Genomic DNA, 24,787 nt, shown 5'->3' with positions numbered 1-24,787 from the left:
ATTCTCCCACAAATCAAAACCGATTACCCCTTGAAAGACTTCGCCAATCAATACCTTCCAATCATGATTTCGAGTTGCCATTGATTTATCTGGCATGCTCTGGCAATCTCCATTGCATGTATGGGAGGTGTTTTGCCGGGTGCCAATAGTTGAAGAGTGCCACGCATGGGAAAATAGGAAGCGCATCAAAAACATATACACTGTTTTCTCATCGTTTAGCTAATCTCTACTCCCTTTATTCGGCATCCACCTGAAAGAGATTGAAAGAATAGACACTCACCACCACTCATGTTCCTCAGTATACCCCGTTCTCCCTAGCGCAAAATCCACCATGCGAAAAATACTCCTGATCAAAATCAACACGCAAGTGATATTGACCACATGTAATAGCGCCTGCCAATTCGGCTTGAGCTTCTTCTCTGCTCCATCGACTATCACATATTTCTCATTCTTGCTCTCGCTATTTTCCGGAAGAGTAATGCGCTGTTGAAACTCCGATGTAAAGCGTCGAGATGTGAAATTGAATCGAATAGCGATGATGGAAAAAAGTCCAAAACATGCCATCTGGATTGCGACTCCAACCAGAGCAATATTTTTCCCTTGAGTCAGCTTGGATTGTGCGTCGGTAGAGGCGATATCGATAGATGTGATGCGCACGACACCAATTAGTTGAAGGAGAAGCGCAACTTAAGGGTGTTTGTTGGTGATTGATACATGAAGTTGGGGGGGTGAACTATGGGGAACTCACCGATGTCGCAGACTACGAAAATAGGAGTTATGAACCGAGGGGGGATCCAGAAGAGCTTGGTGCTTCGTGCTTCCTTCGGGACAACGTGGTAGATTATTCTGCCCTGATGTTCATACCGTTAGCGACGTCGTAATGGTTTCAGAACAGCTCCGCTTGGAAAGAGCTTGGACTCACAAAAATGATATAGCAAGCAGCGGCCATGAGAACAGGTGATAGTACTATAAGTGCAGTTTGCGCTACATATATCGATTTCTCGGTAACATGTTTCGAGGAGATTGCTCGGATAATATAACCTGCTCCTTCCACTGCAAAGATATCTTAGCGCGAACTCAGAGATACAGGGTTCAGAAAAGAAGAGAAATACTTACTGCCAGTAGCAAAAACCATGATAGCCCATACCCCGGCATTGTATCGGAGCCATTGGAAGAAAGTAACGAAGAATGCTAGGGAATAGAGTATGCCGACTACGATGGCGGCTGAGAATGATGGATCGTAGTTGTAGTGAGATAGTGCTCTGGGTTCTGACGTGAGGACCATGGCTAGTGAGGGAGTTTCTTCTGCGGTTTGAATGGTAGTGAATTATTAAGTGAGAGAGAGGTTGTTGTTTAAAATGGTTGTAGTAAGAGAAATGAAGTAGTAATCTGAAGACTTTTCTTCAAGAGAAGGAATGAGAAGAAAACAGGAGTACAGGATAGAGGTGATGAGATGAAAGTGGTGGACTTATATGTTAGCTTTTGATCGTTTTACATGGCTGTAGACTTGACTCGAACCATGCTCATATTCATTGATGAATTGCTTCCTTATTCTAGCTACCTGCCGTTGGTGCTCAGCCCCAATACCAAAAGTGTTGCATTGAGTAGACTCAAAGTAGCATAACTGGCTAAATCATGTAAAGATAGCAAGGCCCTCAACAATTGCATGATTCCGAAAAGGGTAAGCAGATCGTCTCTTGTCGTTTAGTCATCAAGAATTCACATAAATTTCTACCAATGGCTCTCGAGCTTGCAAACTGTCATGAATGTGATGTAAAGATTCATTATGTATTAAGAAGATCTAAAACACTATATAATGCCAAATATGCCCATTTGTTTCTCTGTATGATGATCTCTTTGCCTCTGACAATTAACATAGAACTCCACCCTTATGGACAATTAAAATAGATATATAAACATGATTCTACCAAATGAATGTGAGAGATCGATACAAGAGAAGAAATATACCCATAAAGAAACCGATGTACCGTGAATTTTGAACCTGAATGACCCGAGAAACTTTTAATCACAATCTGTGTGAAAATGCAATGTGAGGTATATGAAGAAGAAACAATTTTCGGAAAGAAAAAATAAGCCATGCATGGTATGATGCGCTAGATAAACATTGACAGAAAAAAAGAAAATTACACGCGCCCGAGAGCGGTGTCTAGATCACGAAGGAATGTATCCTCTCCAGGTAATCGTTTAGAGGGTACGATTAATGAGGAACTCTCAGATCTAGTATCATAACTAGTGCTGCCCCTAGAGAGCATCGTAAGACGTGCGGATGCCCCTTTCCTCATCGGCGACTGGCTTCTAATAGAATTGCCACCGGGTGTATGGATACCAGGAGGCGTGAGGAATTGGAGATCGGGAGTAGAGACATTGCTATCGCCAGTTCGATAGCCAGCGAAGTAATCATTGATATTTTGATAGCCCTTGATACCACTGCCGTAACCCATGTGAGACGTAGGTCTTTCGAGAGCGGGGGATGGAACCACGGTCGAAGCTGCTTGCATGGATCGTGCCATGATGCTAGGACTGGATCCCCGGAAGATGGATGGTCGAAGAGGTGGACCCTGGAGAGAAGGTACAGATGCTTGTCCCCACATATTACTTGCTACTGGAACTGATGGCAATGCAGGTCTTAATGTGGGTCTTGGTGGCTTCGAGGGGAATTTCATGTCGTGGCGAGACTTTCCAATCCAGAGCATCTGCTCATGCTCTCTGAGATATCTGTTACCTCCGAATGATTTCTGAACAATTTCTCGACTTCGCATTCCAAGGGCTCGAAGTTCGCTCTTCTTCTCATACATTCGCTTTGTAATAATCGCAACTTCTTCTGCGGAAGGCTTATCGATGATAGAAGGAGGCTTGTAACCTTGAGGGTCATTCGCATAAGGAGCCCATTCGTCAAGAAGAGCAAGCATATTGATCTGCGCTCTTGCAAGACTTTGTGCGTCATTGGGGGCAACCACAGCGCTGAAGCAGTCGCCAGTATTAGGATCTGTAAGCACCCGAAGAGACGCCCCAACATCTGTACATACAACAGGCGCGCCAGTCAAAGCCGCTTCTCCCAATGCCAAGGGTAGCCCCTCAGAGATAGAAGAATTGAGAAAGACCCAAGTTTTCTTGAGCACATCAGTTGGGCTTGCAGTGCCGCACAAATTGACATAGCCTGGTAAGGATTTGGAGGCTAAAATTTCGAAACAGTCTGTTGAGTATTGTGGTGCTTTGTCGATTGCGCCGTAGATATCGAGGCGGTAGTCTTTGAATCCCCATACATTCACAATGATATCAGCAGCTAAAATAGCAGTCTTGATGTCTTTCGCATACCAAACATGAGAAAGCATGGTGACTGTTGGCAAAGGCGAAGTTGTCTCCTTGATTGGACTGAATTTTGATATATCTGCAGGTGGGATACCATTAACGACAGGATCAATCTTGCGCTTGAAAATGTTTCGGTGCTCGAGTTTTCCTTGTTGTGATCCAATTTCAACTTCCCATCCAGGATTGAAGAAGTCAGCGCAAGGTAGAATGACATCGGCGTGGTGAAGTGTCAATTGACTGGTGAGCTTCATAAGACCGAGTAACGAGTTTCTGACAAACGGTGGTAGAGAACAAAGATCTGAAGACAGGTAGAGATTTACTTCGCGCCAACTAATAGCGTGATCCCAGATTTGCAATGTGCTTCCTCTGGTAATCTTGCACACAATTCCGTACGAAGCACTGACGGAATGATGTGACGCTTGGAAAATTGCCGGAATCTTCTCAGGCATGGGAAGGGAGAATATGAACAAGTAGCGAAGCCAAAGATCGAGTGCGGCGTCAAGTTGAGCTATTGTGGGTATCTCAGTCTGAAACCAACCCTCTGAAGGTGTTGGACTCACAAGATCTTGTGAGATCCATAGATTCCGCCAGGCATTCTTCACGATTCTACTGTTCCAAACACCCGACCAATGTTTTCCTTGGGAGAAATACGCGTTTAGGTTGACTAAAGCTCGGGTTGATTGGAGAATGTCACTGTTCGAATATTGACTCGTTCTAGCCCCTTTCACCAGAGCTTTGAGAATCGGGACAAAATTCTTCTGGATGTCCAGTTTTGTCGCATATCTGACAGCATGAGCGACCTCTGAATCTAATCGATCTCTGAAAATTCCATGGGTCGGTGTCATGAAATCGAGTCCCCAAATTGGAATGACTTTTAGTGTTTGCACGTTCTCTTGTGTTTGATGTTTAGGCACTCCAAAATCATTCGCAGATTCTGAGATCATATACCACTTCGCCGCCTTAAGATTGTTCACCATGTCTCTTCGGCATGCAGACACTCCCCCTCCTTCATTGGGCCAAGTTCCGGAGTCTGTGGCAAGAACATGAAGCTCATCGCTTTTGAAATCTGGAGCAGACCTAGTGCGAGCATTGGCAGAACCTCCCTGTCCAAATGCGTACAAGTCTGCAATCTGAAATGCAAGTGGCGCCCAGCCCGAAATTGATTTATCGAGATCGATAACGGCCATGATCGCGTCTGCGTTCTCATGCAAATATTCTTCTGCCGACTTGAGGTTGCCGTGATCACGTCTTCGAAAATATGGGCGCATCATTGGTTCCCGTCGAAGAAGTCTTTCGTCAAGCCATCTCATGATTACACCATCAAATGCCGAATTGTTTTTCCATGCTTGCCATAGCCTCGACCTAGCTTTCGAAGTGGAGACTGGATTTTGATGGGTATTCATACCCAGCCACCTGGGCAGAGCATGTGAACGTAATGATTTGAAGCCAATCATGTGATCATCATGCCGAAATGCGAAGTTCGTGGGTTTTTTGAGGATTCCGAGATGATCCCATTCTATCAGTGCCGGTGTGTCGACAGGCTCGCCATTCAATGTTGTGTATATGGTCGGATGATATTTATGATCGTATGACCATTGTGCCTCATATACATCGGGGCCGATGACAAAGGTAGCCTCAATAACTTGTGAATGGGGTATCCATGTGTCCAGCTTGTCTTGACGTTTTACGGGAGGAGCTGCCCATGAAACCATGCAAAACATATGCGGCAATACAAACTCTGCTCTCAACAACTCATCATCAAAATTGCTGTTCTGTCTATAATGACAATGGAAGCGTACGAGATTTCCATCAAGAATGTAGGATCCACTTTGAACAAGACCTTGCTTATTGAACAACACTTGTTCAAATTGGTTATTCCCTTCCACACATCGTCGCGAAATTGGATAGCGACGACGTGTTGTCATGATTGTCTGTTTCTGAATGTTTTCCAAGTCGTACTCATATTCGTAAACGTTTGCTTTCGCGCCTTTGACATAGTCTTCTCGGCGTAAAAGAAGGAGATCCTTGCTATAAATACTAATGCGCTCAAGCTTGGCTGAGTCGGCTGGCTCTTGTTTCAGGACGCCACCATACTGACGGAGCTCGCAGACACCATCGCCGAGTAATGACTGTTGTATAGCTCCAGCATCTTCCCTACCGTTGTTGACGATACGGCTACCAGTAATGCTGGCGGTATCTGGGACTCGAACAAATGCTGTCGAAGACCCTCCAGTGCTCTCTATCATTATCCTCTGACGCTTTAATGATACTGTTGTCCCACGTATCTGTTTCCAGAGAGTATCTACATTCTTTCTACCATGGAGCAAGAATATTGGCATCAAAAGATCCTGCAAAAAATGCGTGTATGACCATATTCCAGTCACAAAGAACATGACAACCAATCGTATGTACTTTGGAGTTGACTTCATGGTATGGTCAAGCTCTCTTTGCAATTCCGGTTCCGCGACAAATGCTATTGCGAATAACTTCAAACAATGCCCAATTGTATGATAAACTGTACTGAATGGAGATTTCAGCTGTCGTGTGAGTATTTTTGACACCCCACTCCGTGTTTGTGTCTTTCCAAATAACTTCATTATGTTAGACTTTTCATGCTTATCGGACCTCTCTACTGGAGCAGTCTTCGCAAATTCTAGTGTATATCGTTTCTTTTCAGTGGCAACAAAGGCACCAAAATTGCGTCGAGCTAAGAAAGTGGCGATGGACAAGCCGTTGAGCTTGTTCGTTCGTACCCAACCATGCTGGTCAGTTGTCAATGCATCCACCTGCCCAGTGCATCTGTCGAGAATGAGTTCTCGAATCTCTGTAGGAAGACCTTCCCAATCAATGTTTGGATTGCATCCGAGAGCTGTATGTCTAAGAATCTCGTCATCAAAACAGGATGCAATACTTTCTGCATGGGCTCTCGAGGGTTTTGAGAAATTCAAGAAATTCCGTAGTCCCTGAGGCACAAGGGTCTTCTCCAATAGGCCTGACGGTGAAACAGAAGAGAGCAATGATTCTAAGAGTATAGCGTCTTCGTGCGAAATACCGTGAAAAGTTTCAGCTGCAATGTGAAGCAGTATTTCGGCAGCCCTGTTGCAGGTTAGCACCAAACATTATCGGGCAGTAGAATGACTCCAATATGGGATCTGACACTAGTGGAGGCAACACGAGAAATGGCACTTACGTCTGACAGAAAATACTGATGCTTGAATGCTGCTCCATCGCATCCATTGTTTCGCAACCAATGATGACCCTCATTAAATCATTAGAATCACAGCCAATTGCTTTTAGGTCCTTGAATTCATCAGAGAACATAGACATAGAGACGCATTCGACCACAATTTTTCCACTTTCAAAAGCTGTGATGGCCTCATCCAATAATGCTTTTACTTCCGGAAATGCGCTCAGAGCAAAATTTGGAATTGAATCAACCGAGCTGCCCTTGATCTCTTCGAATATTCCGATAGCATGATGTAGAATCGACTTGATTTCCACACCGGGATGTGTCATAGGATCAACTTCATATTTTTCGTCGTCGTGAAGGGAATCCAGATTCTCGAAGGTCATACGAAGCTCGTCCTGAGATAGTAACAATTCACGACCTGGACTTGTGAATTCGTGGAATGATCTATCTTGCGATATCTTATTCCAAATGCGACCTTCGGAGTCCATCGTATCGACTGGTTTTGCTCTAATACCTGCGTAATATAGAGATAGGAATGCTGCAGTCCATGTTGCTGCCGCAAGTGCGACCACATCACAGTACTCGAATTGGGGAAGAAAGTGTCTGAGTATTTGTCCAGAGGGAAGACCAACGCAAGTCGCTATGAGAAGAGGTTTGAGACTTCGAGGGCCCGCAAAAATCTTTGTGTACTAGATGAGAGTTAGCTGATGTAAATTTGTGAATTTTTGTCAAGGTTCTTGTCAAGGAAATGTACCTGATAGAATAGTAAACCTGTGGATGCTTGTTAACAAACGTTTCAAATCATGGAGATAGTACTTACCTGTATAAGCTCCAACATAGGCAATAAAAAGAAGGGTTGAAGCCTCTGTGCTGTCAAATACCCAGAGAAGACTAGAGGCTACAGCTAAACTCCAAACATGAAATAATGAGTACCGTCCCAACATACTCCAATAAAGGTGTCTCCGTGCCTTGACACCTGCATCGACTGCGTCTGGAATTGAAGAGACATCGCCAATCAGCATGTTCTGACTTTCTGCTGTCATGGTATGAAGCTTTGCGGCATTGAGATCCAGAAGAACTGCACCAATTAGGTAATAAGCCAAAGCAAAGCCAACAGGCATCCGGTATTTTGTGTTCTGCGCCGATAGCCCGAGAAGACGTCCACCGGCAAGAAGTGAGTTCCATTTGTCGAGAAGTGCTACGATAAAGTAGAGAAGACTACATCCAACCTGTATTATTTTAGTTTTCGATTTCGCAATTTACTAATTATATGGTGAAGAAAAATTAGACTCACCTCATCACCAGCCTGACGCCAATGTATAAAAGCATTATGCAACCTGAGACCTGTTTGCATTTGCTTGAGAGTATCCAGGGCAACCTTGATTTGCATGTTCCAAGTTGATGAATATGGCATTGGTAGTGGCGTTCCTGAGTACCCCGAGTACCATTTCAATAGGAATATTGTTGCGTCATAGCTGTCCACTAATGATTTGACGGTTGGATCTTGACAGTTATGTCGAAAGCCACTTCGTACTTCTTTTATTGCCGCGATCATTGCAGTTCTTGAAATTTTCAAGGCCGCCGGATCGGTCATTCCATCGAATGCACGGTCATCGCCGTCTTTGTGAGTCTTGATATACCATTCTTTCAACTCCTTGTCACTGATCTTCTCAATATTTTGATGCCATGTAGTCCATTTTGATGCTGTGTGTCGAGTTCCTATAGCGAGAAGAATTATAAAGACATACAAGACAGTCAAATAGATATAAATATCATAACCAGGAACAAAAATTGTCGTAATTGGTGAAATAAATAAGACAGGGATAATCATGAGGATAACAGGACGTCCGGATTGAAAAGTAGTACCCGGGTAAGAAAAATTGGCCAGAGTCGCGAGCAGGATCAAATAGGTGCTTAGTGCAAACAAGTACAAAAAGAATACTAGTCCTGCAACGATACCATCTTTGATACCAAGACCGATCAAGCCAAGCAAGCCAACTGCAAGTGAGAAAGCAATACCGCCAACGAGCCTCGTCGCTATGAATTGGTTCATTGCAGAGAAGGCCATCGAAATGAGGTAGTAAGAGCCACCACATGTTATCCATGTGCCACAAATGCCTGATATTAAAAGGGAAATCATCAAAGCTAAAGTAGCAGAATGCTGAGCTGTGCGGCTCATATTCCCACTCAAGTAGAGACCTTTACCAGTGCTTGTTAACAGCAAAATATCCAAAAGTGCTGGAATTGCGAAAACACTCAAGAAAGTAAATCTCATTGTTCCAGAAAGACCCTTGGCTTTAAAATCTCCGATATCGATCTTTGCAGCTGCATAAGCTGAGGGAGTTGAAGGATCGGCTTCAGTCCAAATGGGAGGCTCCCGGCCAGGTTGGTGATGACAAGCCCGATACCGATCCGAAAGTAATTTACCGAAACAACTAGGAGTCATGTCGAAGTAAGACTCGCATCGAGCTCCTGTTGCAAAAAGCTCCGCAAAGGCAGCCGCTTGATCGCTCTGATCATTGAACAAGGTGTTTCTATCAGTAACTTCAACATATGCCTCGTCAAACGCGTGCTTCCGAAAAACAGAAAATAAAGCAAGACAAATAATGTCAATGCGTGCGTCAATCTTTTTCGCTTCCATGATTTCAATCAGGGCCTTCGTAATAGCCTGAAGTGTATTCAACCTTCTTTCTTTCAATACAATAGTGATTGAATCATTGATTTGATTGAAGACGTAGAGAGAATTCTCCTCAGAAGGATGCTGTGAGTTATTGTCCACGTGCCATTTCGATCTTATTGCTATGAGATCTTGGGGAGATTTTTGATTCCCTAGATAACCAACAGAACATGCATCTTTCATCTGGGTAAAGTCTGTGGAATCTAGTAATTCTCTTTCGCATGCAAATATTATCGAGTCGATCAAATCTCCGTTACCCTTGATTGATGATAACTGTAATGTCTGGAGAAATCTAAGTAGCTCTGATGGTGAAAGAGAGCTTATGTCATTGAGCAATCGTGGAGGTAGGTATGAGTCTGAATGTGTTAACCACTGCCAAAATCCTTTCTCTGCCTCAAACGATTCGTGGCGAGGACAGCCACGACTTGATAAGAATGTATGCAAGATTGTTCCACTGAGATCTTGAACATTCCTTGACATGAAAATGTCAAGCTTGGCCCGTTCTTCAAACCCAAATACTGCCCAGTAACGGCTTTCACCCTGGTATTGCAATCCCGAATCAAGGCCCTTGTACACTCTGATCAAGTCTGTGGTGGCAGAATCATCAGCTAAGCCACAAAGTTGATTCGCGAGTTCTTGTATCGCTGCATGCCATGTTGAAAGCTCCACTATCCCTGGCTGATTACAAAATTGATTTAATTTGCCACCAATTTCTTTCAATACAGTGTTTTCGATCGGGTCAAGAAGATCAAGGGATCTGAGTTTTCTTTGTGATAGGAGGATTTCGTCAAAGGATTTCCTCGAGGCATGAACTCCAAGTGGAAAGCATCCGAGGAAGTCATTAGATGACCCACCGGGAGACGTTGATATGGGATTCCCAGGCGTTTGATTGAGATACGAATATGGACCATCGGAGAATCTGTGGTTCTGTGCGTGAATGGATGAAAGCGAGTCTGCCGGTGTGAGAGATCTGCTTGAAAACCCCGGTAGGTCACAATCAGATGAATTTCTCGCCAGGTCCAAAGGCGCTTGCGAAGTAGCCGAGGGCATGTGAAGATCTACATCGACAAATGATAGCTGGTTCGATTTTCCCGATGGCTGGAGATCGACTTCGATGGAGAGCGCCCCAAGAATGTTCTCGGCTAGATTCGACATTTCCGGTACATATTCATTGGCAATCTTAACCAGCGTCAGTAAGCTTTCGTGTAGATAATCAAGGAGTGAATTTTTTGTTTCGTGAACAAAGATGGAGTGCTGTGTTAGATGATGCACTTACAGTATGGTTTAGACGCCACTTTTTATGTGCCTCCATGACTCCAGGCTCTTTGAGCCATGAAAAGGCTCCCAACGGCTCCTTCTGGTCTATGCCATGAGCTGTTGAAGTTAAATCAGAGCTTGAACCGATCCATGGTGATAGCGCGCTGTAGAACTTTGACCATTGGTAGGATCTTCTAACAACGGCGTTTGTCGGATTTACCCCATCATCCAAAGTCTCCCATAAGCAGACAACGAATGGCCGGAGGCATGCTTGGGAAACAAAAGCTTTAATGGTGGGCCTCATCTCCTGCATCTGAAACGCATCCCGTTCGTCCCCATTTGATGATATTGTGCCATTTCTTATTATCAGCCCAGCTACTTCATTCAGTTCTGCTAATTTAGGATCACGTAAGAATCCAGGAGATGATGTTTCGAGATAGGTCTGGAATCCAAGTTTATGAATGAAGGTAATGAATTCGACGATCATTGGACTTGACAGTTGATCGTGCCAGTTGCTAATTAGAATTCCAGAAAAACGGCAATCACTACCGGACGCTGTTGATGAAGCTAGCAGCTTAGTGATCCAGGCAACGGCACCTTCGAGCGCCGCTGAATCTTTGCATTGCTGCGGCACAACAAGGCTTATATCAAGTCTTGCTAGGACCTGTGGCGGTTTATAGTAAAGCCCAGATGAAAGAACATGAATTACATTCTCCTGAAAGGCATCGACAACAAGAAGGTCCCATTGCGCCAACACCTGCAAATCTTCACTTGTTGGCGTATGATTGAACCCGCCTAAGTATACTCCAAAGCTTTCGGGCTTCTTCTCGACAGCGACGACTTTATAATGTGATAGTACAGAGACAGTCTTGACAAGATACTTCTTGATGGACGCAGGGACAGATTGTTGTGCAGATTTCCATTTCTACATACAGAAGAACGTTAGCTATAGATGTCGACAGCTATGAAGTCTTATCATATAAGACTATAGAGTCTGCGATAAGGTATGAAGATAGCCTTTGCTATTTTACTTACTCGATAACCCTTTATTGAACTCTGTAGTGCGAGATAAGCTATGAAGCTCAAGCCAAGACCAACAGAAGCAAGGATAAATGCAACAAGAATCTGTTTAAAAATTAACAGGGGAAACAGCCAGACGTATTGGAAAGCTCACAAACTGCCACCAATATTTTGTTAAGTCCTCCCAAGAGGCAGCTTCAAGGCCTGTGTATTGAGCCATAGATGATATGAAGGCCGAAGAACGAGAAGTTCTTCAGAAAGAACGAAAGTGAACGGCAACGAATAACATGTGGTAAGTGAAAGTAAACGTTACAAGTCAAGGAGAGAAACCATCAGAAGAAGTTGCGGTGGAGCACATCCGTCATAATAAAAGTTAGATCTACGACAAGATTTGCATTAAGATGGTGTGGGCGGTAGACAGCGCCGAGGATACAGAGATTGGGCACCCCCCAAGTAGGTCTAGGTAGCTACCAATGTTACTTACTCGTAGATACTTACCAGGTAGGCCTTTTCAGCCCATGCTCTATAGTGCGGGTAGTAGTATCCAGGAATAGGATTATTTGCGAGTTTCTGTTCTCGCGACTACGCCTGATTTTAAATGCTTGGCAACCCGTATCCGGAAACTGTCAAAATCGTTCGTTACAGTCGCCCTCTAAGTTCCTCTGTACCAAGGCATTCCGCCTGGTAACGTAGTTTGCAGATACGGGTGACGGCTAGCAGAAATTGATACTTTGAACCCCAAATCCATAAACACGTGGCCCTGCACCGCAGGTGGGATGGAAAGACCAAAATACACGGAAAAGAAAGCAAATATTGAATTTCGGAAGAAATGCCTGGTAGCTGCAGATCGTTGGATGATGATGCCATGCGCACATTGTCAGCACGGAGAGTACACATCGTACGCCACAGAAGGATGTTAGAACATTCGATACCCGAGAGATCAATGTTTGACAGAACAATTGTCAAATTCCGCATATATTGAGCATATTGACTCAAGGTTCAGCTTCGTATAGTGCACGATGCGTTTTTGCTATGGGAGGATGCATTGGGCATGTGGCGACTAGGGATGTGGTGCAACTGTGAGTTGAGATGGTTTTTGGAATTATGGGGTGCCGTGGTTGGAAGGCTAAGGGATAGTCCAGCCTCTCACACGCCTTTTCACGCCTTTTCCAGACGAAGAGCGAACAAAGCTTGTGACGGTTTCGTTTCAGGTGGACCTAGCTGTGGTAGACTCGGCGGATCGGTGGAGTCGGTGGGCTACTTAGGATTAGCACTCTACTTGGTACTTTACCTAGTACTTTACTTACTGTAGTCAGTCTACTTACTACTCTTACTACTTTACTTACTGTAGCATTCGTCTGGGGTGGAATAGATGAAAAGACTTGTACGATGGAGGAACTGGTTACGCCTACGACTGCGACAATGGCTCGTGTCGCCCACCGGAGATGAAGGGGAGGGGTATTTGGGTCGGACTTCGGGATCGGAAAATCTTTTTACTTAATAATGTCGAAAATAGTACTAGCGCCCCACATCATATAAATTTCCCTTGGAGTTACTTCGGGGCCAAGACTTTGGTCGTTTACTCCGTACATGAACATCTGCTAAATCTTTCCAGGTCAAGTTCTATATATATCGGTGTTTATCTACATTCGTTCCAAAAGGGGTAGTTATATCTTAGCCTCATCGGGCCTGTCCCTTTACAAGGGCTTCCGAAAGCTTGTTTTTTTTTCCTTGAGACACCGCTTGGATGGTTGGACCACTCTCATCGCAACTTTAATATAACATCCTGCTTGCATACCGCACTAAGTATCCATTGGACCATCATGCTTACTGCCGCCCCCAGCAAGTTTTCTCTTCTCCATGAATGTTTATACCCTCCTAGTCCTAGTCGCTTACACACGATGGAGTGAAAGTCATGGAATAGGCCTCCAAATATTTCCCAAGACAATAGCTGCTGCAGCCACATTCTGGCTCTCGTTTGGCCAGCACTTGACCATCGATACTGTTCGGATTGCTATATCCAGAACTTTCAGATACCATGTGTCATTCAGCTCCCCATTAACCTTCGTGTGGATTGGATGAGCTCAGCCCTTCCTGCTGTCATGTCGGCTATTTCGTGTTTTGGGACGTCTCAATACACATCCTTGTTCGATTTTTCATCTATCTTCCTTCCTAACTCATTTCTTTTGCATATTCTCCGCCTCATCAGGTTCATCTAAAACCATACGCGGCTTTGGATCCCGTGTCCAACCTGTAGCCGTAAAGCTCGTGTCCGAGGCCTTGGTGGAAAGCGCGATCGAACCTATGGCGCTGTGGCAAGTAACGTTGTCCTTGGCCGTCAGGATTCGTGCCTAGATTCAATAGTCTCTTCTATGCGGTAACTTACTCATGAGTGAGATGAGAGTTTTACGTGTTTGGTAACTTGTTGCTTCATTTCATTTTACTTCTTAAGTCGGGACAAGTACACTTCTCGTTTTACGATATTCATCACCATCAATGTTTCTCTTTCTTCTCTCGTTTTGATACCAAACAACACTCGTTAAAACAAAATTTTGTGATCCAAACTTAATTCTATTAATTGGCCTTCTTTAAACTTTCAAGATGGTATCATTGTACCACCTCGTTACCCATATTCTCCCATTGAGCTTGTTCCTAGATGCAGCTCTTGGCCATCGGGCTCATCGCCGAGATCCCGCTGACGCGGATAATCTCCCTCAATCAGAAACAGTTGCGATTACCAACGCTCAGGCTATTATGACCTCGACAGTTCCTGCCGCACCTCTCGCTACGCTATCCATTGGAGAGGTAGCTGTCCTTGCCAACACTACTGTTGCTACCCCCCTAAAGCAGAGATTATTGCTACTGATGCAGTCGATACTGTCAGCAGTAAAGTCCTTGTCATTGCACGAGATTCAGTCTCCGCATACTCTGCTTGGAGTGGGCTGAATGATCGAGGAATCCCATATGAAACCTTAATCGTTCCTGCAGCTGGTATAGCACTACCAAGCTTGAACAGTTCAGAAAGTCAAGGAAATTATGGACTCATTGTTGTTATGTCAGAACTGAGTTACTCCTACCCTGACGTCGGGTATCAAAGTGCACTTACGGCCGACCAATGGCAAGCAATCTACAACTATCAAACCGCCTTCCGCGTTCGGCTGGTCAGGCTTGATTCTTATCCATCTGCTGCATTTGGTACAGAGGCATTAGGAGCTTGTTGTAATAGTGGTGTTGAGCAGCTTGTTTCCATTTCCGACAACTCAGCCTTTCCTAAGGCGGGACTCAAGACCGGTGCCACCATGAGTACCATGGGCATATACCACTATCCTACTCAAATTACAAATTCAACATTGGCAAAGGAGTTTTTACAACTAGGACCCTCTTCTGATGGCCAATTCACTTCCGCAAGTACAGCAGGCGTGATAAACAATATCAATGGTAGAGAACAAATGGTGTTTTACATTCCATTTGCTACAGATTGGGCTGTCACTTCTGTATGGTTGCAACATGCTTGGATCGACTGGGGCACAAGAAGTCTTTACACTGGATACAGAAGAGCACTATTCGGCACACAGATTGACGACATGTTCTTGGAGTCAGATATTTATTCACCTACTGGGACGACTTACCGCATTGGCACGGCCGATTTGGCTCAGCATATTACATTCATGAGTTCGATCAACTCTAAGTTAAATGCTGGAAGTAATTGGTTCATTGAGGTTGGACATAATGGCAATGGAAATGTCGAATCAGCTAATGAAATCGCGACAAGTGAAAGTGTATGTATCCCTTTCATCATGTGACTCTTCATTCTCTTCACTTTTCGGTCTCGTTTGCGTTCCATTTTCAGCCCACTAGATGAACAAGACTAACTTTTGAATTCAGGTCTGTTCTCCTGGACCCATTGAGTATGGCGAACAAATCGATACACCATTGGAGTGGATCAAGCCCATTGGAACCGGAACCGATATCTGGCCCAAAACGTCGGTTCTTTATCCCAATTACACCACCGAATGCTTAAGCGACGATTCTTTACTCACGTGGTGGACCACCCCTTCTAATCTTAATGCCTATGCACACATTTCCCACACTTTCACACACGAGGATCAAAACAATGCGACTTACGCCGATGTATATAGAGAGATGACATGGAATCAAGCCTGGCTTACTGCCACCGGAATTGCCAATGCAGACAGGTTCAGTCCAAAGGGACTTATTCCACCAGCCATCACAGGGCTTCACAATGGTGATGCGCTTAAAGCCTGGGCTGACAGCGGTATCACACATGCAGTTGGAGACAATACTCGAGCAGCTCTCTTGAACCCTGTAAGTGTTGCTCCGTGCAATGTTTTCGGCAAACCCTCTTCCATTTGTTGCACAAACCTTCATCCACACAAGACTACCTGAGTTTCGCTAACGTGAACACAGGATAATGAGCATTGGCCTTTGTTCACAACAGTTGCGGCCAACGGCTATGATGGTATTCAAATAACTCCAAGATGGGCAACCAACATTTACTACAATGTAAGTTCGACTTGATCAAGTAGAACGGCTAGATCTGACAGAAGCTAGTGCGATTCGCCTGACTGTACCGTGTTGGAATGGATAAACACCAGTGCCGGATCCGGTGATATAAATACTCTCCTTGCAGTCGAGAAACAGACAAATGTCAGACATTTGTTGGGTCTTCACCATGATGCCTACATGTTAGTGTTATATTCCGCTTTTCTCTTATGCATGTTAGCTAATTTTCTGAAATAGGTTCCATCAAGCCAATTGTAAGTCATGGCCCGTCCTTCTGTTCATTCTTCCTCTCTCCACGATTCGCTTGATGTGGTATCCAAGAAGGCCACCATAAAAAGCACTCACTAATCCATTGATGATTTAGTGCGCTACACAGGAGCAGCAACGTACACTATCAATGGTGTGACAGCACAGCTTTCGCTGCTCATGGCATGGGTTGAGACGGTGACTCAAGAATTCGTTCGATTGTGAGTTTAGTTTCTGCGATAATTTCATCGGTACTGACCGGGTATAGGGTTGACTGGCCTCTCATCACCTACAAACATGACGACGTAAGTCCCAAGGCTCCTGTTAACTGTGCATTTTCTAACCTGTCATCAGCTTGCTGCCATGTTTGTCAATAGAATGACACGGGATTCTTGTGGAGCTAGCTTGTCATATCAATTTGATACTACTAGCTCATCGATCACGGGCTTCACACTCTCTGCAAATGGCAACACTTGCTCAACACCGCTCCCGGTCACTATCCCAGGTTCAGTCACCGATACCAAGGGGGCCACTGTTGAGCAGGTTGGTAACGACCCTACAACATTGTGGGTCACTTTGTCTGGCGCACCTGTCAGCTTTACTCTCACCACACCAATTCCAATATCGAGCAGCTAAGCGCGCCAGTCTCACTCAGCATAACGCAAGAATAATCATGGTTTGGTCCCAGAAGGGGAGCTGGGAAGGAGCACTTACTGCCAGTATTTTTTGCCTTATGTCGACGAATTTCTCTTCTTATCAGCGGGACGCGTTGTTACGCTATCACAGTTCTTGGGTCAAAAAGTTTCGTGCTCTTCCTACATACTTAAAGTAGGATTATCACCGGTCAAATATTGAACCATTCTTTCTCAATGGGAAGCTTCAAATTCCATCTATCATATATCTAATTTGTTCTACGTCTAATTTGCCTTTTCTTCATTATCCTAAGCATGAATGTGACCCTGCTACGATTATTTTGAGTTATCTCCTGCTTGATCAGTGAGCCAAGATGTACATCACTTTGAACGACATGTCAATAAATTCAAAATATCGATATCACCTCCCAGATTAGGTTTATTGCATACCCTTGAAATAATTTATGGGTCCGGATGGCTCGGATTACACAACATGTACTTCTGTACCATGCATGCCACAATCACACAATCACACCGTATCCGTACCGATCCCCCGCAAAAAAAAAAAGTCTCCTAGCTTGCCAAAGCGCCTACCGCTTTTCTCTGCCGTCTCATTCGGATACCAATTTCTGGATACGAGCCGCCGCAACTGTTTCATTAAATTTGTAATATTTAAATGCGCATACACAATGATTCAGCGTTCAGAGATTTTTTTTTACAAACGCAGAAGAAAACTGCAAGCTAGAAACGAGTCATTAGACCCCCCGCTTAGACTTCGGAGATCTATCCAAGTTTATTTTTATTTTTACGTGTATGCATGGATCCATGTGGCCAAAATCTCAGATTTCCCTTGGCGGTTCAGCGGCTCGAACTGCCTGGTACCCAGAACGCTACATCACTAGCATTCCAGCTCTTCCAGGCTTCGATCCAAAATCGCACACTAACATCGTCCCATAAAATGGATCACGGCCCCTGGAATGTCGTATTCATTACCCATAATACCACTCGGCATACGGGGCCAATGTGTCTGGAAGGCTTCGCGTATTTTCGCACTGTTGTAATAGGCGTTCGATGCGATGTATCCATAATAGTGCCAAAGCTAAAATTCTACCTAATTTAATGGAACGCTTTTTTAAATCGGGGTTCAACTTTCAAGCCGCTTGAAAGTTGAAACATATGCCCTTTGACCCTATCACCAAAACGGGAGAACCCTTCTGTTTCTGGAAGGCGACCCCTTAGCGAGCTTGCACGCTTGGCGCCGCATGGTTGGGGGTCAATGTGCGCCAAGAGCCACCTATGCTATACCCTATGGATTGAGAAACCCGAGGTACATGACATGAGAATCCCATTCTCATTTTTCATTATTGGAGCTTCGGGAGAGGGTGGGTAACTCCAAGCCCAAAAAAAATCATTACACCACCGTAACCCGCGAATGGCAGTGTAGGTTTTCAGCTTGAAAATTCGGTGACAACAAATGCATAGGCACTGTAAGCAGTTTTACGAGGTTATTTCGTTTTCGAACTGGAGGGGATTACTTTTCTCACTCGATCAGCAGCTTTAAGGAGGCTGTGCGTATTGAATGAGATGGCGTTTTTGGGGTTACCTAAGGATTCACTGGGGGATTTTACTATATAGGATCGCCTAAGAGAATCTCATCATGACACGCCATGCAACGAAAACGTCGCTATTGAAGTGCCGTAAAAAAAAAAACTTCACGCCGCCAAGATAATCATCTGTTGTTTGTTTTTTTTTTCTTTTCCAGGGTCCCAAACAGAGGTTTATTCTCCGAGGCTCTCACTACATCATCAGGGATATTTGAGCTGCCTTGACGGCTGTACTGTCGAATCGGAGTACTGCCAGAAACGACATGTCCTCTGGAGGAGTATTCAAGTCACCTCTCACGAGCGGCGAGATCGCCGTCAGCACACCACTCATGGCTTCCAAAGAACAGAAACCTGTTAATCCACACAAGATTTTCACCAGGAAATGCAACATTATTCTTGGTTTAATATTCCTCTTTCTCCTAGCAATAGGCTTGGCTCTGGGCCTGACATTCGGTCTACGACACCACCATTCCTCGCCCCCAGAGCCCACTCCTACCACCTCACCATCAAACCCGCTCCCTCCTACCAACGGCTCATTTTGGACCCCAAACCTCAACGCTTCCAATACATGGAACATTGAGTTACTAACGCCACTCGATCCCGCCAACATCTATCCGAATACAACAATCTATGACATCGATCTCTTCCTTGCGGCCAATACCACCCCTTCGATAATCAGTACCTTACATTCGCAATCCCACAAAGTAATTTGTTATTTCTCAGCCGGGACCATCGAGAACTTCCGTCCCGACACGAGTCGCTTCCTTCCTTCCGATTATGGCAAGGTGCTTCCTGACTGGCCAAACGAATATTGGGCTAACACTTCCTCCCCAAATGTGCGCGCCATCATGCAATCACGCTTGGATATGGCGGTCAATCAATCATGCGATGCGGTTGATCCCGACAACGTTGATGGCTATTCCAATGACAACGGGCTCAAACTAACAGAAGAGGACTCTATTGATTATATGCAGTGGTTGTCGGCTGAGGCCCACGGACGGGGTTTAGGGATTGGTCTGAAGAATGCTGGCGAGATCATCGATCGTGTATTGGACTATGTGCAGTTTGCTGTCAACGAGCAGTGCGTGCAGTACGAGGAGTGTGACACATGGCAGGCATTCATTGACAATGGTAAGCCCGTATTCAATATCGAATACCCAAAAGATGCACCAAAGGTTAGTTCAGCGGAAAAAACAAAAGTTTGTGATGGCTCTGGCATACAGGCGGATGGCTTTTTTACCGTCATCAAAAAGATGGAGCTGGATGATTGGGTAGAGGCCTGCTGAATAGATCTTGGCGTTGCAAATATACAGGGAGGTGGATTTTAAGTGGAATGTAATATTTTAGCCTGAAAAGAATACGATGTGGCTGCCAGAAATCGTGTACCAATGAAGCTTCACACACGCCTGTTTGTTGCTATTTCAATCCTATGCGTGCTTAAGTTAAGCATATCAACTAGAAAATTTAGTCGTTCTTAAACAGGTGGCAGAAATTGCATGGCATAAGGAAACATAGTGGAGTAGAAGCAAACACTCTAGACTGTCATGATATGCGAACAAGTTTCGACCTTTACATCATTCGAGCGTCTGTAAAAAGTACATGGAATAGGAAAAAAAATACATGGGATGATAAAAAATACAAGGGACCGTGTGGGGATCCCTGCGGAAATCTCCAAATTATGACACATAGAAACTCAGCCCGCAGATGATGACTAGGATTGGTGCAGCAGCCAGCTATATTTTACCACGAGCAAGCAATATACAAGAATCGCAGCATGTTCTCTTTTGAGCAGGTTCTTTGCCCTGTGGGAATCCTACCCAAGTTAGAGCTTCCATTTGGGACACCAATTCTCTTGCCTAATGTACATCTACACACACAACATTAGGATGATGATGTGCATAAGCCCTATAGATCAAATGATACCCTTTGCGGCTCTTAATTTATCTCCGCGGTAGTATCAACTACTGATCATGGAACTAACCTTCCTATTCTCGGTGAATATTGGTAGTACAACAAACAAGATTGGACGAAAGTGGATGAGCATGGTATAGACGATGCAACTTTAATCTGACCAGCATATCGGGCGTATTATTTTGGACCCTGGCGAGCTACCATGAAAAATACCAGGGACCTTCCGATTGCGGGGTATCCAAGACATCCTGACACCCGACAGGGTGTTATGATTTACAGAATCGCTGCGGGTCGAATGCAACGACTCAGCTAGGTTCCTGATCTAGCCGTTCGACCTTACTTTTGGGGGTGGCGAGATAAAACGGTAATTGTGAAATTTTCTTTCCCATGAATCTCGCTTCGCTTTATTGACATCGATGATGCAAGTATTTTGTGGGAACTTGGAAAAATAACTGAATCGGGTAGGAGGCCCGGTCGCAATTTTCCATACCCATTGTGCCATATTTCATGATTATCGCTGAAGAAGGGGTGCTTATCCATGATTATTTCCAACCGTGCAGCAGGCTCAGGGGTTGCCGTCTGATCGAGAATTCGGTGGAAAAATATTCTCCGGAACTAGCCTTCCAAATATCACAAAAAACTCAGGATTCTGGTAGACACGAAGATTTGCAATAAGTTTTGCCAAGAGACTAAAACCCGTATTGTTGGTTTGTTTCATTATATTTGCTACTGCTTCCAAATGCTTCCGTAAGATCCGATATCAAAAGATGACAATTAAGCACAAAAGTTGGTTACCAATACAATCCCCACGCTCCACCAAAAAAGTAGATAAAATGAGATTCCTGTTCTAGATCCTTAGGAGCTAACAGCTCGGATGAAATTTTCCCAATGCTCCCCCAAGTCAGTATAGAGTTCTGTTGCCTGACTAGTGATATATAATGTTCCCACAATCGATCTCAGCTTTTGAGTCTCGGATGCAACGTCGGAATGTGTGGACATCAAAGATTCCGGTACAGAGTGCATCAAGCACGCCAAACGTCCTGGGTCCATTCTAAGATCCGTGAGAGCTTTCTCGCAAGCATTTTCCCGATACGTCTGGTGAGTTGCTTCAAACACCACATTGATATCTGGTAAACATTGTCCAGACATTAGTTTCTTGTGAGGAACTGTTCCTGGATTGTGTATGACCTATTCGGTAACGATCAGTCAGTATTAGTGCTAGTACTAGAGTATATTGGGAAATGCACGCACAAGAGGCTCTGTTCCTAGACCAGAACTGCCTTTTACTGCAGCGTTAATGTTTGCTAGAAATGCTTCATTTGAGGCGGACCATTGGTTCGGCGTTTCATCGAAAAATATGCCTCGAACGCCGAGCCCATCATCTTCGAGCCTCCAAGCGGCGTAAGTTTTAACATCTTCTAGAATGTCGGGATATTGCCTGGTTGCATATGCAGTAGAGACATAGCCGACAACCGTAACATTAGGATATGAGTTTAATTGCTGGATTTCTCTTCGGTAGTTACTATCAAGTAATTGTCCAGGGCCATTGTGAGGATTGACCACGATGATGAATTCAAGACCCGGATACGTAGAAATGCTGTCGTTCAGTCAGCCCCAGGATCAATAGTTCCAAACATGCCGCCGCTCTCCCCGACTTGCCTTTGAATTAACCGTCCCCACGCACCAGGGGAAGGGTAAATGTAGAGGGGGACGAGAACCTTCGATTTGGTAGGTACCATTGAGGTCTTCTTCTTCTTGAAAAACATCGTCAATCAGGTACGCGATGATGAAATAAATTTACAGGATTAGGCTGCTGCAACCTAACTTCCCTTTCAAGATATTCTGAAGATGTTGCAAAAAGTCCCCAAACAAGGAAGGCAGCTCAAGCCTCTATATCGAAAGTTTTGTAGCGGCTGACTCGGACGGGGGGGACTTGCTTTTGAAATTGCACTTCAGCAGTCTTGAAACAACCCAGTGTGGCCTAATATGGCACGCAATGTAATCCCGTAAGTTCTTGGTAGTAGTGCGCGGCTGCAATACAGGCGAGTATTGTGTTGTAACTATAATTATATACGAGCGTTAGCTGAGAGGTCCAGGCCAGTGGGAAAAAAGGTATAATATGAAGACTTCTTGAGCCTTGGAAACAACGCATTCAAATATATCGTACCTAACTTCTGCAGGGATTCTACCGATAATATGCCTGGCTCAACAAATTCTTCCACAAATTCGGGTGCTTCCACTCCTGAACTACTCTCTTTTGATAACGAAGACAGTGCTTTTAGCACTCCTCTGACAGAAAAATCCGTATTGTTCGACGTCAATGATATCGATTTTGCAGTTAGAAATGCAGTTAGAAATGCAGTTAACGATCAATGGATATTGGTCGTCGGTGGTTTAGGGTTCATTGGTAGTCACACAGTCTGGGAACTAGCCAAAGCTGGATACAATGTAATGATATCACCCACAATTTTTGGGGGTTTCGCTAACAACTTTTTAGGTGGCTATAATCGACAATCTCAGCAATTCATTTTTAACTGTATTCGAAAAACTCCAGTTGATGGTCGATCAGCATTACAGTGCTCAGCGCAAAAATGGACACCGACCACTACTCAAATTTCACGATGCGGACTTCAGGGACATGAACAAAATGACAACGATACTGGAAAAATATGACTATCCAGGCGTAATGAGCTTCGACTCGAGTTCGGTCACTCTTTGCAATGGTCAAAGATCAAGTATCTCCGGCGTTATACACTTCGCCGCATACAAGGCCGTCGAAGAAAGTATACAACAACCCCTCAAATATTATTCAAACAACGTTGGCGGCCTAGTCGATTTCTGCGCTCTGCTGCAGCAATTTGGGATCAAGAAGATGGTGTTCAGTTCTTCTGCAACAGTTTATGGAACAGTTGCGGATTCTGGGGTGCCACTTCGCGAAGAATATGTGGTGGGGTCAGGATGCTCGGGTCTCACAAACCCCTACGGACGCACCAAATGGATGTGCGAAGCAATCCTGAGCGATCTCGCCAATTCCGATCCCGATTGGGAAATCACTGCACTGCGCTACTTCAACCCGATCGGATGCGACGAATCAGGCTTGCTGGGCGAAGACCCTCGGGCTGCCGCGACGAATTTGATGCCTGTTGTCTTACGGGTGCTCACGGGGGCTCTGCCTGCGCTGAACGTGTATGGTGATGATTATGACACTCACGATGGTACAGCTGTGAGAGATTACATCCACGTTACCGATCTTGCGCGCGGTCATTTGGCAGCTATCAGCAACCGACCCAGTGGTGGCTTCAAGGTCTATAACCTCGGTACTGGTCAAGGATACTCGGTCCTTGATGTGGTGAACGCAATGGAGAAGGCTACCCAGACAAAAATCCCTACCAATATCGTTGGCAGAAGAGGAGGAGATGTTGGCAAGTGTGTAGCACTCGCGAACAAAGCGGAGGAGGAGCTGATGTGGAAGACGGAGAAAAGTTTGGATGATTGCTGTAATGATCTGTGGCGATTTTTAGAGGGCACCTCAATCACCAAAGGACAAGCATGTTGATGATTTTGTGACAGCGACTTGAGCGATTTTTCTTTACGGATTTCTTGGGGCAAACTTTAATTGCGGAAAATGTATCTGGTATTCTCTTATTAAATAAAACGTGTCGGGGGGTCATAATATAAACGGGATTTAAACAAACTCAGCGTCGCGGTGGTGTATCTGATTCTGAGATAAGGTTGCTTACATAACCTCAACCACGTGCCCTTCAACCATCCATCAGAATTGAGCACCTATCGATTCTTAAAACAAGTAAAAGTCGAATTGTTGCAAGGTGTAGTTACTTCCAAGAAAAAACGATATTCTGACTTCTCTTCTGGAATTTGTATGTTTGTTAAACTGTCTAGAGTATTGCAAAGTGCGATGCTGTGAGTCTAAAATCTAGGAATTCTCTACACCTGCTCCGCTTCAAATGAGGGGTTTGAAACTCAATTTGCATCACAGAGAACGCCCATCTCATCCTCATGCTTTAGTAAAACTACGCTGAAAAAGCCACCTACGACTCAAGTCTCACGTATGTTCATTCTCACCACGGCATTCAAGTAACGTTGCGAAGCTACACGTGAGGATTGTTACATACCAGTGAGCGGAGCAGAATAGCATCAAAGTAACGTATATTGAACAGTGTTACAGAGAAATGCCAGAAATGACTCGTGAGTAAACTATCTACATGATTGGCGGGTATCATCCTTTCTTACGCCATATGCAATATGCACCGTCCCGACCTATATCCTCCGCTTTTATTCTCCCTTTGATGCAAATCCAACAGAGGCAGCCCAAAATGCACAAATTATAGTATACAAATTCATCAAACATACTTAATATACAACGACCGTTCAGTAA

At 44.6% G+C, this 24,787-nt stretch overlaps 7 protein-coding genes across 7 annotated transcripts; 4 read left to right on the top strand and 3 right to left on the bottom strand.

The window, feature by feature from the left end:
- Positions 1 to 276: 276 nt before the first annotated feature.
- On the bottom strand, positions 277 to 1,285 carry Bfra_000632 (putative rta1 domain protein; the record flags this gene model as incomplete). Its single annotated transcript, XM_037331077.1, has 4 exons — positions 277 to 686; positions 749 to 851; positions 923 to 1,053; positions 1,117 to 1,285. The coding sequence occupies 4 exons, from the start codon at positions 1,283 to 1,285 to the stop codon at positions 277 to 279; spliced, it is 813 nt and encodes a 270-aa protein (XP_037197410.1).
- An 859-nt stretch (positions 1,286 to 2,144) lies between these two features.
- Positions 2,145 to 11,694, bottom strand: Bfra_000631 (putative glycosyl group 1 family protein; the record flags this gene model as incomplete). Its single annotated transcript, XM_037331076.1, has 8 exons — positions 2,145 to 6,426; positions 6,521 to 7,209; positions 7,275 to 7,291; positions 7,341 to 7,749; positions 7,815 to 10,376; positions 10,474 to 11,379; positions 11,490 to 11,579; positions 11,629 to 11,694. The coding sequence occupies 8 exons, from the start codon at positions 11,692 to 11,694 to the stop codon at positions 2,145 to 2,147; spliced, it is 9,021 nt and encodes a 3,006-aa protein (XP_037197409.1).
- Positions 11,695 to 13,426: 1,732 nt separating this feature from the next.
- On the top strand, positions 13,427 to 13,829 carry Bfra_000630 (uncharacterized protein; the record flags this gene model as incomplete). Its single annotated transcript, XM_037331075.1, has 2 exons — positions 13,427 to 13,478; positions 13,684 to 13,829. Coding segments are annotated over 2 exons (198 nt in total), but the record flags the coding sequence as incomplete, so codon positions are not given.
- Positions 13,830 to 14,075: 246 nt separating this feature from the next.
- Positions 14,076 to 16,880, top strand: Bfra_000629ia (putative extracellular serine-rich protein; the record flags this gene model as incomplete). Its single annotated transcript, XM_037331074.1, has 9 exons — positions 14,076 to 14,279; positions 14,327 to 15,253; positions 15,360 to 15,800; positions 15,903 to 15,998; positions 16,047 to 16,180; positions 16,236 to 16,252; positions 16,363 to 16,465; positions 16,513 to 16,549; positions 16,599 to 16,880. The coding sequence occupies 9 exons, from the start codon at positions 14,076 to 14,078 to the stop codon at positions 16,878 to 16,880; spliced, it is 2,241 nt and encodes a 746-aa protein (XP_037197407.1).
- Positions 16,881 to 18,743: 1,863 nt separating this feature from the next.
- Bfra_000628 (putative endo alpha- protein) lies at positions 18,744 to 19,766 on the top strand (the record flags this gene model as incomplete). The annotated part of the gene is made up of 1 exon (XM_037331073.1): positions 18,744 to 19,766. One exon carries the CDS (start codon positions 18,744 to 18,746, stop codon positions 19,764 to 19,766), a length of 1,023 nt encoding a protein of 340 aa, XP_037197406.1.
- A 1,480-nt stretch (positions 19,767 to 21,246) lies between these two features.
- Bfra_000627 (putative cell surface spherulin 4-like protein) lies at positions 21,247 to 22,157 on the bottom strand (the record flags this gene model as incomplete). The annotated part of the gene is made up of 3 exons (XM_037331072.1): positions 21,247 to 21,579; positions 21,643 to 21,988; positions 22,027 to 22,157. The coding sequence occupies 3 exons, from the start codon at positions 22,155 to 22,157 to the stop codon at positions 21,247 to 21,249; spliced, it is 810 nt and encodes a 269-aa protein (XP_037197405.1).
- Positions 22,158 to 22,587: 430 nt separating this feature from the next.
- Bfra_000626 (putative udp-glucose 4-epimerase protein) lies at positions 22,588 to 23,947 on the top strand (the record flags this gene model as incomplete). Its single annotated transcript, XM_037331071.1, has 2 exons — positions 22,588 to 22,839; positions 22,889 to 23,947. 2 exons carry the CDS (start codon positions 22,588 to 22,590, stop codon positions 23,945 to 23,947), a joined length of 1,311 nt encoding a protein of 436 aa, XP_037197404.1.
- Positions 23,948 to 24,787: the final 840 nt, after the last annotated feature.

The sequence above is a fragment of the Botrytis fragariae genome (genome assembly GCF_013461495.1).
Source record: "Botrytis fragariae strain BVB16 chromosome Unknown tig00000001, whole genome shotgun sequence".
Lineage (NCBI taxonomy): Eukaryota > Fungi > Ascomycota > Leotiomycetes > Helotiales > Sclerotiniaceae > Botrytis > Botrytis fragariae.
The sequence above is the reverse complement of the archived record's forward strand: the minus strand, read 5'-3'. Positions and strand labels throughout refer to the sequence as shown.